This window comes from Protopterus annectens, chromosome 5.part0, assembly GCF_019279795.1.
Source record: "Protopterus annectens isolate FY-2018-M chromosome 5.part0, PAN1.0, whole genome shotgun sequence".
NCBI classification, from domain to species: Eukaryota; Metazoa; Chordata; order Ceratodontiformes; family Protopteridae; genus Protopterus; species Protopterus annectens.
The window spans coordinates 1,455,595,070-1,455,611,348 of NC_056735.1; the positions used below are offsets into that span (position 1 = coordinate 1,455,595,070).

Genomic DNA, 16,279 nt, shown 5'->3' on the forward strand with positions numbered 1-16,279 from the left:
TTATAGTAAGTTGGTAGAAGTGAATCTGATTAAGAAATTCTAACCAGCCTAGTTGTTTTAGATTCAGACAGTGATGAGTTCTGAAGGAATAGCCTATAGCAAATCTGGCAATATTATTATAGGATATAGCTAGTTTGTTAAGGTTATTTTTAGAGAGGTTGGTGTGTATAGGGGAGGCATAGAGTAGGGTTGAGATTAAGTGAGTTCTGGCTATAGCAGTCCTAGCTACTGGTGTAAGAAAGGGTTTGATTCAGTAGAGGGATCCTAGTTTTCTGTTAACTAAGTTTTTGTGGTATTTATGTGAGTATCAAATTTGAGATTATTGTCAATTGTAATTCCTAAGAGTTTAGTGGTTGGGTCAGGAGAAATAAGAGTACCATTATTGGATGTGAGAGTGAAATGTAGAGGGGTGGACTTTTGGGTTGGTGTGAAGAGTAATAGTTTAGTTTTTTGGGGGTTTAGTAGGAGGCAGCAGTTAGAGAACCAATGTTTTACCGTATTGAAAGCTTTTTGTGTAAGAGACTGAAGATCTGCTTGGGAAGTGGCTGAACAGATTATTGTAGCGTCATCTGCATATTGAATGCAGGTGGAGAGTGGAATGGCTAAATGGAGGTCATTGATATAAATGGAAAACAAGAGAGGGCCTAATATGGAGTCCTGTGGAACACCTAGTGAGATAGGAAGATGATTAGATAGTTTATTTTGCCAGAGTACAGCCTGCTGTCAGTTTTCAAGGTAAGATATGAACAAATTCATAGAGAGAGGGTCAAATGAAAGGGACTTCAGTATATGTAGAAGGATTTGGTGATTAACCATGTCAAAAGCTTTAGATAAATCGTCAAAGACTGCAGAGGAAAGAATATTTTTATTACGGTTTTCGTTGATACAGTTTGTGAAGGAAAGCAGGGCAGTAGTGGTACTGTGGAAAGGTCTGAATCCGTGTTGACAGTTAGCCAGTAGGTTGTGATCTAGAAGGTGATTAAGTAGTTGTTTGTGGATGCACTTTTCCATTATTTTTGCAAGTGGGGAGAGTAGAGCTATGGGACGAAAGCCAGAAAAGTCATTGGAGTTCCCACCTTTATGTAGTGGGATGATATGAGAAATATTCCAGATAGATGGGATAGTACCTTCCTTTATGGTTCCATTTATAAGTATGGCGATGGGATAAGTTATAGCTTTAGCTCCTTTTTGCAGGAATTCAGCTGGGAGTTTGTCAGCTGAGGGGGTAGTTGGTTTTAGCTTTTGGAGAAGGGTGCAGATATAGGATGTGGGCACTGGTTCTAAATGAAATAATGGGGGTGGCTTGGAAGTAGGAGTTGGCAGATTGGAGGTATCAGGGGATAGATGGCTAGCCAGAGTTTGGATAGTATTAGTGAAGAAAGAATTGAAGGCATTAGCTGTTTGTGTTAGATTTTTAGGGTTAGAGCCTGGAGGGTTGGGGGTAATAGTTTCACCTGGGTAAAAAAGTTTGTTAATACTAGTCCAAACTTTTTGTGGTTCCTTGAGGGAGGATTGTTGTAGTTGGAGATAGTAGTTCTTTTTGTCTAGAAGGATGGCTTTTTTTGTATTATTTCTATGTTGTCTATAGGTCTGGTGATCTATAGGATTCTTAGTAGTATGCCATTTTGCCCAGGATTTGTTTCTGCGAAGGATTAGTTGCCTAGTATTGTTAGAGAGCCAAGGTGCAGGTTTAGCTTTATTTCTAGTAGAATGCATTGGGGCGTGATGGTCCAGGATTGTTAAGAATGTAGAATTAAAATATTCAACTGCTTTATTTATAGAGAGGGATTTTAATGGTGACCAATTACATTGTTTAAGTTCTGTTTGGAACAGCTCGGGGTTAAAATGCTTTTTGTTGCGAACTGTTCTGAAAGTGTTAGGGAAAGTTGGGTTGGTTTTATGTCTGATTATATATATTAGCGAATGGTCACTTAGGTTGTCTGGGAGAGTTCCTGTTGTGTAACTTTGGTGAGGACTATTAGTGAGTATCCAATCCAAGGTACTTTCTTTATTGTTAAGTCTATTAATTCTGGTGGGGGAGTTTATAGCTTGTGAGAAACCATAAAGGTTAATATGGTTGGTAGGGTTTGTACTGCTACATGAATTCCAATCTATATTAAAGTCTTCTAGGACTATGGTTTCTTGTGGGAGATTAGAAGAAAGCCAATTTAGGATGTATTCAAGTATGCAGATGCTATTTCCTGGGGGAAGATATGCACAGATGATGTTTATGGCTTTATGTGTGTTAAGCTGGAATTTGGAGATAATTATTTTGGCACTGTTGTCTAAAGATAGGTTAAGATTTATAGTGCTGAGTTGTATTTTTGCTTTATAGAGAAATGCTACCCCTCCTCCTTTTTTGGATGTGCGATCTAGTCGAATTATACTATATCCTGGAGGGGTGATTTCATTGTCTTTTATTGTGGGTTTTAGCCATGTTTCTGATAAGCAAAGGATGTCAAATTTGTGGACATCTAGAAGGGCATGAACTTGAGTGATTTTATTGCACATACTGCGTATATTAAGATGAGCAATAGAGAGTGAATTAGATGGTTTGATAGGAGGTAGGGTGCTAGTTTTGTATTGGTTACAGTCTGCAGTGGATGGGATGGAGTTTGGGCCAGGGTTAGGATGAATGTCCCCATCTATTAAGGAGTGGAGAAATATAAAGTGCTTGGGTTGGAGAGGCTTACAATAGTAATCAAATGTTTTTTTTAGTTTTTAGGTCACTATATTTAATGTGTACTAGTCTGTGATATTTAACTAGTAAGTAACTGGGTTTGCAATTGAAATTTAGGAAGTTTGGAGATATGGTTAGTGTTGGCGTTAAAGTGTGTTTGGAAGGGATGAAGAGGGTATAGTAAAGAGGTTGTTCATAGAATGTTAAGAGATAGGTTGTGGTTAAAGCAGGTATGAGTGAGACCAGTATTAATAGTTGTAATTGGTATGGCATGGTTGAGTTGGACTTAATACTGATAGTGAGGTATGAGCTTAAAGTTGAGGGAGGTTTTATAGGTATGTTAGGAGGTGTGCCAGTAGGTGGTATTTATTACTAATGTGGATGAGAGGTAAGGTATCAGTGGGTGTGTTGTGAGAAGTTGAGGCTGGGTGTGGTAATGATGTGATTTGTGTGATTGGAGTAGGTGTAATGGGGGTGTGTCTTAAAGAATAAATCTAGGACCACTGGGGGCGGGTGGAAATTGGGGGCAGGGTAGGGGAGTGGAGTGAGCCCGAAGGGCGAACGGAGGGGGTGGAGACAAGAGAGTGGACTTTCTAGGAAGACAATCTGTTAAGTGGGTGAATTTTGCAGGTAAGTCTGAAAATGAGAGAGTGTAGAAGTAAGTTGTGAGGCTAGTAAGAGGAAAGTAAGGATTTCAATGGAGTAGAATGTGGTTAAAGAAACCCTAGGACAAGGGTGAGACGGTAAAAGAGTGAGTCAGTGAAAAGCAGAAGCTGAAAAACCGGGATAGGGAGGTATAGTAAAGAAATAGGTGTAGGAATTGATATGCAGAGAGCTTATGGTAAGGTGCCACCTAGTGGCTAGTCACTTGATTGCAGCGAAAGATTCACTTACAAGGGTAGCAGGCTATGGGAGAGAGGGAGTTAGGCTACTAATTAAAAGAGAGTGAGTAGGCTGGATATAAGGGTTTGCTTAAAAAGTAAAGACTTAAATGGGGTGGTTGTTGGCTGCTGGCTAACCTGCGTTGGTCTCTCAGGGAGCTGGTAGGTAAATTCCTGGTTCGGACTATTTTTTCAGAGGCGTCCAGGAGGGTGAATTCTGGTGATTTAGTACAGGGATATACTGTGTCACAAGGCTAGTAAATGACGGAGGAGAGAAAAAGGTAGTGAGGCAGACAGTACTAGAATTAGAAAGCAAGGAAAAGAGTCTTTTCACACACAGTTACATGTAATTGCCACAGTAAACATCCCAAATCCTCTATTTGTATTGAAATGCCTAAAGAGTACAGTATAAATCAGTTACAACTATGACTCTAAGAACTCTGCAAAAATACATACAAGTAGCTAGAATGGAAAGAGCTACATAAGCTTTTTCTTTAAAAATATGTTCACCAACAGTAGCAATGAAATTAATATTGCATCAACAACAACCTTTCAGGACTAGGACACAGTGTTGTTAGAGTTACTTCATCTAAGAAAAGTAACAGTACTTGGCCTAAGTAATCGGGTAGTACTGCAATGTTCCGTACTCTATATTATTTCTTTTGATACAAGACCAGTGCTGGGAATATCACTGAGTTTCTCAGTTTTTCACTGTAGTACCTTATTTTGTAATGCTACAGTATGGTATAATATTTCTAAGTCAAAATCATGCTATAGTGCCATTTATTTCATTTGGAATGCTCCTTACTTTTTATATCACTCTGCATTGTATTTAGGTGCTTCTGTATTAGATCTCTATTCTTGGATGATTTGTAGGGAACTGTGGTTTGTTTATTAATAAGAATAATAATACAAATTTGCTAACCAAGTAAGCCCACTGGACACACAGTCCCTTTTCTGAGGGAAGCCAGGAGTAATGTCTGATTAAGTGACTTGCCCATATTATAGGCAAAAAATGGCTAAGGGGAATCAAACCCTGCACCACAGGAAACTACATCTTACAGCCTAATCTGTCCATGCCAATTGCCACTGATGGTATCAAGAATTATTGTATGCATGATTAAGCTTTGGTACATTCTCAAATGACAGCTGGATCAAGACAGGGATGTTTTATTCCATGCTTTAACAAAGTTATTGGTTGGACAGAAGTCTTCACTATCTCATTTGAGAATAGCATTAATCATAATTTGCATTTGTTTAGTCTGTTCTGCCAGTTGTATATTTTAGACAAAGGTGTGGAATCTAGTTCGTGATACAGTGAAATTTCAATGTTTTATGTAATGATGTGTTACCAGTTTTATGTATTTTGTTTAATAATGTCATATTTGTTTGATTAATGTATGCATGAAATGTACTTTCTTTAACGTATGCTTCTTACTTCACGAACAAATGTCTTATTTCACTACTGATATTCTTTTCCTTGTTTCATAGGGATGCCATGGTTGTGGAACATGTGACTGCAGTGGAGTAAAAGGGCAAAAGGTAAGAGCATTTTCCAGTAAAATAATATTTAGAATTGTAGAAAAAAGTAAGTGCCGAACCCTAGTCATTAAACCCCTAATACCACTAGAGTTTTATTTAACTCCACAAGAAGACTGATGTTTAATATTCGCTCTTCTCCTGCATTTTCATTTTTTTGTTGTATCTGCAGTCAGCATTAGAAATGCCAACATTTCCATAGGGAGCTGTGAAATCACCCTATAAAAAGTATTTACATGTGTTTTTTTAATGTTTTTGGAGTTATGCTTTTCTGCATTGAAGTTTTGGAAAAGCATAGCTCATATTCTTGTGTCTTGACTGAACATAGGAAAGCCTGTCCTTTCAAAAATTAAGGATGTTCTGAAGAATTCTACACAGTTTATTTATTGATTGCTGTTTGTTTAACAGGTAAATGGGCTGGTCTACTTACTCTTTTCAGCTACAACCCAAGATCAACAGCAGAAAAGATAACAGTTTGCACACGTACAATAAGACATTACATTTATTTATATACTTTGTACAGTTAAAAAGTATGTATAATTTCCATAAGTTGGTGCAGACCTGCTTGTTTATTGCCATTTAACCACTGAGCACCAGGACAGGCTTTATCTCTCCTGTGTAATAGCCTGTTTTAGGCAGAATGTGGCACAGAGGTACATTCCACTGGAGCTAGACTGACTTCCAATGTAGTGATCATTTTTCTGTATATAATTATTCATTCATTCATTCAATCATTCTCTTTAACCCACTTTATGCTACTCGTGATAGGCAGGCAAAGATTTCATGACAAGCTGTGGGAGTAAGACATGAAAACAGTTTAGATTCATAGAGTCATAAGTATTCTAAGGCCAGTAAATGTTATGACAATTCGCATTTTGTCAGTGCCCTCTTTCAGGCAGCACCTTCTTACTTCAGGAGGGCCGCACCAGTAAAACCCAGAGTAAATTTATAGATACCCATCCAGTTAACACTGCTTAACATGTAGAGGAGGTTCATTCTAAAGTTTGGGAGGGGCTTCCTTATAATCATGCATCTCTACTGTACAGTATTTATCTGTTGGTGAAAATTTTGGTTCCTGGTTTTAGTATTGGTGGAGATTTTGGGTGTGCAGAGAAACAGGAGGTCCAGGACAACGGGGTATCTATTGGTGCAGCAAGCAAGCTAGATCTCCCCTCAAAATCCTTGGACACCGAATAAAGGGATAGATCTTCCAGAATATCTTCATAGCTCAGGGACTTTAGGCTTGTAATCCTTTTTGATTAGGAATCTTTAGGATCTTGCTAACTGTTTGAAATGATTAATGAGATACACTCCAAAGGGGATGTTGTACTCAGTAATTATCTTGAACAATGCTGAGTATAAGGGAGTGATTACCTCTTTAGACCATGATAAGATTTCTTTGTCAATTAGGTGGTCTAAATTAAAGGATTGCCTGACAACAGTTGTCACCTACTTTTTAAAAAGAATACACACCATGCTCTTTCTCCTGCCCACACTCTATACCCTACTACCTGCTATCTGCATACTAACTTTCTACAGTCACCTACAGATACATGTCCATAGCCCCACACCATCTTATACTAATACCGTCCACTCCTCACTCTCTTACCTTGCCGACTCCCTTCAACTCTACAATCATACACCTATTGCATACTTCCACTTCAAACATGTAGTTGTCAGTAATACCACTAACCACTTCAGCAAACACCTTCACATACTCTCCAAATTGTCACACAAACATGCATGTGTATTATCACAGATTCTCCGTAGTGGTGATATACACCCCAGTCCTGGGCCACATACTGCACAACATACCATCATGGCTACCATTCCACCCCTTCCTCATATTAAAACTACAGACCTTCTCATTCTTAATATGAACCTTAGAAGCCTAGTTAACAGGATCACAGACTTTCATATAGCCATTGCACAGTACTCACCAGACATTCTTATAGCAACAGAAACTTGGCTAAAACCCCATATAAGAGACATGGACATACTCCCACAAGGTTATAGTGCACACAGGTTAGACAGGCTCAGGAAGAAGGTTGATGGGGTTGAAATCTTCTACAAAGATAACCTAAGCATAGAGTACGTACCCATCAAATACCCTTATGATAACAACTTTGATGTTCTAGTAACACGGCTCATAATCAACTCAAAGAAAAATATTACCATAATAGCCACTTAGATACCTCCCAATAATACTCCCACTGCCATTGAGGAACTCATAGCCTGGACAGCCTCCACCTACACCCATGAAACCATTATTACAGGCAACTTCAACTTAGACTGGAATGCTTGCACTGGTGATAACCCCTCTACCTTCATATATCTACATGGTTTCTCCCAAACAATCCAGTTTCCCACATGAATAGATAAACATAGCAAAAAGGAATCTATCTTAGACTGGTCACTTATCAACAGTACCACCCACAACTATCTCTCTGGATGCTTTCCAAGTAATTTACATGACCATAGACCTACCTACTTAATCCATCATCAGCTCAACTCACCCACAACCATAATTTACAAAGTCATATGAAATACCAAAAACTTCTCCAACGAAGCATTCATAGACATGCTCAATAAATGCAACTGGACACCACTAAATCATCTCCAACTTGACCAGGCCATAACATACTTCAATGACACATTTCTAGCTATTTTAAATAACTTAGCACCAACTTGTACATGTGTTAAAAATAAGAGATTCCCCTGGATATCAAAAGAAACCATTAAACTTCTGAAACTAAGGGACAAAACCTGGCATCAATACCAAAAAACAAAAGACAATAAAACTCTGCTAGCATACCAGCAGTTCCGCAATCAAACAAAAAAACAACTCAAACTAGACAAAAAAACATATTATACAACTATGCAAAACAAATATTTAAACAATCCCAAAAATTTCTGGCAAGCAATTAACTCACTCCTCCACCCAGGTAAAACTACAACCCCAGAACCAACAACCAATAACCAAAACGAGAGTATTGCCTCACAAATCAACACCTACTTTATAAACGCCATCCTCTCCTTAGTTACAGGGAACAATTCCACCCGTCTGTCTCTTCCATCTAATGTGGAAACTAACAACAACTGTTTTTACCTCAAACCTGTCCCAACTAACACCATAAGAACAATGCTGAAAAAATAGAAACCTTATTCCTTAGCAGCTGACCAACTCCCCAATAAGTACCTCAAACTGTCAGCTGATGCTATAGCTCTGCATATCTCCATTCTGGTAAATAGGTCTATAGCAGAACAGTATATGTCCCAAAATTATGGGAAATTTCCTGTATCACCTCTCTGCATAAAGGAGGAACATGAACAGAATTAAACAATTACAGACCCATAGCCATCCTTTCCCCCCATGTCAAAGTTCTAGAAAAATGTATCCACACTCAATTACTACAATACCTGTTATCTCACAATCTTATCTCTCTCTCCCAACATGGTTTCAGACCAAAACATAGCACCACCACAGCTCTAATTGATTTCTCTAACACCAGCAATCAGCTGAGAAAGTCAAACCAGCACCTAGCATCGATCTTCTTAGACATGGCAAACGCGTTTGACACTTGTTTCCCATCAGAAACTCCTTAGTACTCTTGCCTCACTAAACCTATCAAAGACTTCCCTCTCCTGGTTTCTAAGCTATCTTTCTGACAGACAACAAGCAGTACGATGAAAATCCGAACTCTCACGACTTCTGCCTGTCTCAGTTGGAGTCCCCCAAGGGTCCATACTAGGGCTCTTTCTTTTCACCATCTTCTCTAATGATCTAGCCTCATCCACAGCACATGCTAAAGTAGTTCAGTATGCAGATGATTCAACTTTAATCTACTCAGCAGATACCTTACCAGACCTCCAAATAGTAGCCCAACAAACTTTTAATAATATAGAAACATATCTAAGTAAATCACAACTAATACTCATCCCCAAAAAGACACAGTTAATGCTATTTACCAGTAGCAAACAATCACCAACCACCCCTCCTTTCACTATTCTCTCAGAAGACAACACAGTCATCCAACCAGATGAGCATACAAAACTCCTTGGAGTGATAATTGACAACAAACTCAGATGTGACCAACACACAGCCACCACAATTAAGAAAGTTCACATCAAACTTGGCTCACTGCCAATACCAGACTAGCCATATCCAGAACCTTCCTCCTCTCTACACCCCTATATGCTTTCCCCCTCTTTACCAACTTAAAAAAATCAGATTTAACCAAACTGGAAACTTGCTACAACAAAATAGCCCGTTTTGCAGCCTAGCCCGTTTTGCAGCCAACTTTCTCCACCAAACCCACCATTGTATTGCTCTACATAAATTAAATTGACTCGAGCTACCTAACCTTCTTCATCTCTACAAACTTAAATTCACACACAATATCATCTTCCATCCTCACAGGTGCCCATCCTTCGAGGAACTTATTGTTCCCTACTCATGCCTAGAAAGTCTTAAGATCTGCAGACAGAAACTTTCTCACAGTAAACAAAGCTAACAGCACTCAGAGTGAAGCCCTATTCTCAAATCAAATAACCAAATTATGGAAATCTCTACCTCACACCCTCCAAAATACACTTTACTCTACCAGTTTTAAACTACTACTGTTTGAACATTTATCCAAGAACTGGTATTGTTCCTGTGCCAGACCTGACTGACAAGATGTCTATAACTGTCTCAATACACTGTCCACTCCTTACTTCATTTTCTCCCACTCCTCAGTTTTTATTACTACTCAGAAATAAATATATATAAAGGAAATCTCATTTGGTCATAATTATTATTTAATATGTACACACTGCTAACTTTATTTTTTTTTCACAGTGATCTTCATTGAAATGCTTGTGTTTTTCTTTTTGAACCTGTATCTAGTAGAAAACTGTATTGGATACTCCTTTGTATAGACTAACTAGAAGATATGTATTCTGCATCTTACTGTATGTATACTCTTGTACTATCTAATTATTGTATATTGCTTGCATTTCTGTGGAGCTTTTCTCCCCGGGCCTCCACTGAAAATGGGCTTCTGGCCCAGTCAGACTTTCCCGGTAAACAAATGTAAATAATTAAATAAATAAATAAAATAAATAAAAGATAAGGTGCTATCAGCTCATGTATATAGATCCCTAACAGTATTTTAATTTTTTAATTGTGTGTTAGCTATACAGTATGATGAAGGGACGGTTTTCTACCAAAAGTGATACTACAATTTTTAGTATTTAGTTTGTGCTCATTTTAGATTACCAAGAGCTTACTAGGAAGAATTCATTCAGGTGAGTTTAAGTGTCATACTGTGACTTAGCAACAACCTCCAGTTTGCAGTCATCTGCAAACTTTATTAGTCAGAAGTCTTGGCTCTCCACTTGGAGATCAGAAAAGTAAATGCCAAAAAGGAGATGTTCTTTCCAGCACTGAACCCTGAAGACATCAGGGGTCACTTTCATACTTACTAATGAGGCATCTGCAACTCGCACTGTGTGGGCGCTGTCTTTCAGCCAGTTTTTTTATCCATATTACCATATATGGGTTCATTTTTTAAAGAAATTTGCTTTTATAAGATGCCAGAATGGGGAATGGTGCTGAATTCCTTCACCAGGTCAAGATACACCATGTAACATGCAATGCATGGCCGCCATCTACAGCCTCTGTAACCCTTTTGATGAAGTTTACAAGATTGAATACACAGGATCTACCCTTCACAAAGCCAAACTGTTGTGGCTCAATTCAAAAAAGAGTCTGAATATCACAGTTTATGCGATTAGTTATAATATACCCCATGATTTTGCAGATGAGGCTTGTGAGGCTGATAGGACTTTTAACTACCCAGATCACTTGTAAGGCCAACCTTATTGAGGAACATCACAATCACAGTGTACCATTTAGCAGGTACAAGGCCAGTAACTAAATTTAAGTTAAACAGACTGAGGAATGTGTCGGCAAGGGCATGTTTAACACTATTATACAGCCAGGTATTTGATATGTAGTAATAAAAAATATACAATCAAAAGGATACCAGAAATCTGACAAAACCAAACATCTTGCATTTTTTTTATCCAGGTGTTACAGTGTTATAAAACATTTTATGGAGACTAACAAACCCTGTTGGTAAGCTGTATCTACTTGAATGGGCCAGTCCCTGGCAGTACTGAACATTTGGACTCCAGCCTTTGGTGAAATGAAACCCTGGGAAAAGTATTCAATTACCCCTCCCTCATCCACTGTCCCCCCTGCATACCCCTATTGTGCCCTGAGCTTTCCCCCATGTTGGTCTTGAAGCACCATTCAGATTACTTTTTTTCTTGTTTTCTCATACTTTGTTGTACTCTTCACATTTTCCCTGCTTGTATCAATATATCCCAAATGGCCAAGATTACACTAGAGGAAATAATCAAATAAAGCCAGTGGTCTCAGCCCCCCTCCCCTCACACACACACACACACACACACATACTTCCAGCAGAAGCCATTGGGTTCTAAATATTCTGAGTTGCATTTCAGAGCTTTTTTACCCAATCTTTTCAGCCAAAGATGGCCTAAACAAAAATTATGGTTAAAGAAAAAATAAATCACTCTTGCTGTTCAATTTCTTCTTGTATCCCTTCACCATTCCCTAAATGGCCAAGACTGCAGTGCAATAACTGTGGAGAAAATAACAGAATTAAGCTGATAATCTGGAGGCTGCTTGGGCCTCAGAAGCCATGGGAATGTAGATGATGTGAGTTACATTTTAGAGCTGTTTCCAAGCCTTTTGTTACAATTATGGCCTGGACAAAAATCCTGACTAACTAAAGAAATTCAGTCTTATTTTTTCTTAAACAAAAAATAGGTCTCAGTAAACTGAGAAGAAAAATGCTTGCAAAAATAGTGCATTTCTCCCTGTTAAAAAAAAGGTAGTCCCTGTTTGTGTATCCCTGTTATTAACTTAGAATGAAAGTGAATGAATAAATGGCCTCAGTCATATACTTCAGATTACTGGTGTAAAACAAGATACAGTTTCCCTATTCATCCCAACCCTAAAAGACACCTACCACCATCTGTGCAACCATCTGACCACAAGAATATAGTAACATATTTTAACTTGTTGCTCCCAGATAAATATTCACAATATGCATCCTGATGCCTGCCTCCCAAAGTTAGCCACATGTATACTTCTGATATGCGATTATGAGAAAAGAGAAGGGAAATTAACACAGTTTTCTATTCCAGCCTGTTGCCCCTATGCAGGCCATAGTGATGTTGTTTGCATACCTATGAGATATGATTGTGTGAAAAGTTAAAGAAATAATGACAACACCGCCACCCCCCAAAAAGCGACAGTGACCTTCTGTGCATAATATCGCTGAGGTTTAAATGTCAGGAAAATTAGAGAAATAATGACCACACTTTCCCCAGTCCCAAACAAGTGAATTCTATGCATACATCTGAGGTTTGATTGCGAGGAGAATTTAAGAAATAATAATCTCACTGTTCCCAGCCCCCACCATCTACACACACACACACACACACACACACACACACACACACACACACACACACACACACACACACACACACACACACACACACACACACACACACATAAAAGCTATAGCAACCTTCTGTGCAAACCTTTGAGCAGGGTCAGTTATAGAACAGGAGGGTCCAGGGCAAAAGCCCTCAATAAGCCTTTGTCAAACTCTACTACAACCTGAGTTGGACTCTGCCAGGATCCAGATTTTCTGTTTTTATATTTTATTTTTGAAAGATAATGATGTGTAGTATATGGATCACTGTGATTATGCTCTGAATTTGAGGAAAAGGCATTCTTGTTAAGCACCTTTCTGACATGGGAAAGGTTCTTAATAAGGTTTTATTAAGTATCTCTTACTACTATTAAACTGTAGTCATACACCAGAGCACTGACAGCAATCAATAATCATGGCACTACTGCACGTTTTGTAACTTTTGAATATGTGACTCTTGGATCACATACCAGGCAGCACAACATTAGCTTCAGTTGCATGTTTACATAAAATTTCTGTGCAGCAATTTGTTGTAGCAAAGTTAGTATCCTGTTACTTAATACTTTTGTTAAGAATCTGTGATGTACAGTATATTTAATAGTGATGTCAGGAAAAATGCTCAATGTACAACCTATTTTACCTTTTTCTTCCTGAGAGAAATGTTTGCCATTTACTTTGTTCTTTGAATTTGCCATGAGGGATACTGAACAAGTATAACAGTTTCACTTGAAATGGTGCCAGTTCTTCAGAAGAAAACTCACTAAAACTATGCTGCCAGTTGGCAGATGTTGCAGATTATCTTTTTAAAGGTACGTTAACAGTTCTGTCTATATCCCTTTTATAAAAAAATATAAAATAAGATATAACATATATTAGCTTGCCTCTCGAGTGGCTTGCTTACTCATGCATTTACGATATATACATCTTACCACCACATTTCTGTTATATAGAACCAAATAATGAGCAAAGTGAGTGTAGCAAACAAAAAGATCACAGACCAAGAAATGCACACTCAGGTGGACAAACCAAATAATATACCACCAAAAAATGTATTTGTTTAGTGCTTTCATCCAAAAAAAAAAAAATCCAAGGACTTCATCAGAACTAATACAAAAAGATCACAAACCGAGCAATGCAAATTCAGGTGGATAATCTAAATAATATACCATCAAATAGTTTTATTAGTTTAGTGCTTTCATTCAAAAAATCAAAGGACTTCATCAGAATTAATACAGTCATAGATTCTGTAAATTACATAGTTTAACAGAAATCATATAATACCAATAAACATCCTAAGCAGGCAGACGTAATGCAGGTATTATAACTGATTTAAACTGAATGAATGAAAAGGTAACAAAGTAGTAACAATAGAAATAAAATAGGAATAAGATAATATGCATATTTATAAATATGAATAGCAAATACACAAATGTACAAACATGAATACACACACACCACACACACACACACACACACACACACACACACACACACACACACACACACACACACACACACACAGAGATATATACACACGTACGAACACACACACACACGTATGAATAGCATAACACATGCTATAAAGATTATTACATTACATTATATTACAATTTAGCAGCATATCATTTTAAAACAGTTTATTGTAATGCATTAACTAAATTCTGAGGGTAGGGCGTAGGTGCATGAAATTGAAGCTGCCAACATAATTTCTTGACATTTGATCTTTAATTCCCAAGGTCCCCACTAAGACATTTCAGAACACTTTCCAATACTGCAAAATGAAAAATTCTAGAGGGCATTATTGTAATTATGTCAACTTATATCATAGTTGTTGTTGTCTTTCGGCTTTTCCCGGTTAGGGGTCCCCACAGTGGAACTCCGGTCCGTTAATGATTGGCAGTTGATTTTCAGGAACGCCGAGGTGCCAGCTCGATGTTCAACCTTCAATGAAGGCATGCCCATTTACGCATGTCTTTCGAACGCCCACCCAACTCCGGGGGAGGACATGCAGACTCTCACAGAAGGCACTCCCCGCACTCCAGCCGGGAATCGAATAGGAGAACCTCTTGCTGTGAGGCAACAATGTTCAACTTATATCATAGTAATATTTATAAATTCTTTTTCTCAAAGTCTTTCTGTTTTCCCCATGTAGTATGCTTCACAAAAATCACATCTGGCTAAGTACATCACACCTTTTGTATTGTAATTGTAATATTAGGTAACCTGATTTTTTTATAATTTACAAATTTAATCTCTTCATATTCTAAAATATATTTACATTGATTACTAGTCCCAAACTTGTGATTGCATTTGTTTATTTTGTTAGAGTGTTCAGTGTGAAACACGTTTCTCTATCTCTATTCTCTAGTTAATATTCATATTTTATTTAAAATGTAATTAATTTTTCTCCAAAAGCAGAATGTAGTTCATCAAAATGATAAAACTACTAATTATTACATATAATTTTTCTAGTACTCTCTCTCTCTCTATATATATATACAGCTACATTTTGAAGCCTCTGCAATAGATCACACATACATTTTTTCACATTGCATAAGTTATATTTGGCATTTTCCGTGCCACACTATCAACTCATGCTTTTGCATGTTTAACGTGATCATTTGACAAGTGGCGTGCATCTGCACGACCTCAAACAGATCTTAAAACATTTTGGTACATGTTTTTATACTGTACATTCATACATCCACAAGTTTTATATTGTGGGTTCTATGTTATAGAATGCGTGATTGTATGATGGTTGTCGTGCATTCTTATAGAATATCTATATGTGATCATTATAGGTGACTTACCATTCAATATACTGTCATCATTTTTAGTTTAACTTAGCTGCCATGGCAACTTGATTTACTGCTGAGACACAGAATTTTTAAGTTTTAAGGTTCGAATGTGATTTTAGATTAAATCATGTGTTTGTTTGATGTTTGATATTTAAGTCAGTTGACTATCTTTGGTGTTTGTCTGATGTTTTATACAGTTCTGTGAATGGAATATTTTGGGACTGTTTTATTCAGCATAAGCCTGTATTTACGATAACCTAGAGCGAACAGCCTTATCCTATTGATTCTTTGGACATAGATCTGGCATCAAGTGATTGGGTGTGATTTTGGGATTTGCCTTCATTTTTTCTTCAATTTATCGCTTGGGTGTTCTGTTTATATATATATATATATATATATATATATATATATATATATATACACACACACACACACACACACACACACACACACACACACACACACACACACACACACATATATGTATGTATCAGAATTGTAGCTTAAATCCATTACTCTTTCATAACCATAATATTTCCTGGTGATGGGTGTCTTGTGTGTGAACTCTTGTCCTAAAAGTGGAAGATATTAGATATTTTATGCCCCTACCTTTTAAATATTACAATATTAGAGTGACACAATATTATAACTGTAGTACAAAAGGTATTATATACTTAGCCAGATGCAATTTTTGACAAGCATGCTACAAAGGAAAAACAGAAAGGACTTTGAGAAAAAGAATTTATGAATATTGTTTTGGTATAAGCAGAATTACAATAATGCCCTGTACAAACAGACATTAAAGTGTTTTGGAATTAAAATATAAGCAGAATTGCAATAATGCCCTGTACAAACACATGTGGA

General features: G+C 37.4%; 1 protein-coding gene across 1 annotated transcript in view; it reads left to right on the forward strand.

Moving 5' to 3' along the window:
* Positions 1–16,279, forward strand: part of COL4A1 (collagen type IV alpha 1 chain) — a 1,084,337-nt gene that overhangs the window by 270,450 nt on the left and 797,608 nt on the right. Inside the window, exon 2 of the mRNA XM_044071271.1 lies at positions 5,053–5,103. Within this exon, the coding sequence (XP_043927206.1) occupies positions 5,053–5,103 (51 nt within the window). The remainder of the gene's footprint in view (positions 1–5,052; positions 5,104–16,279) is intronic.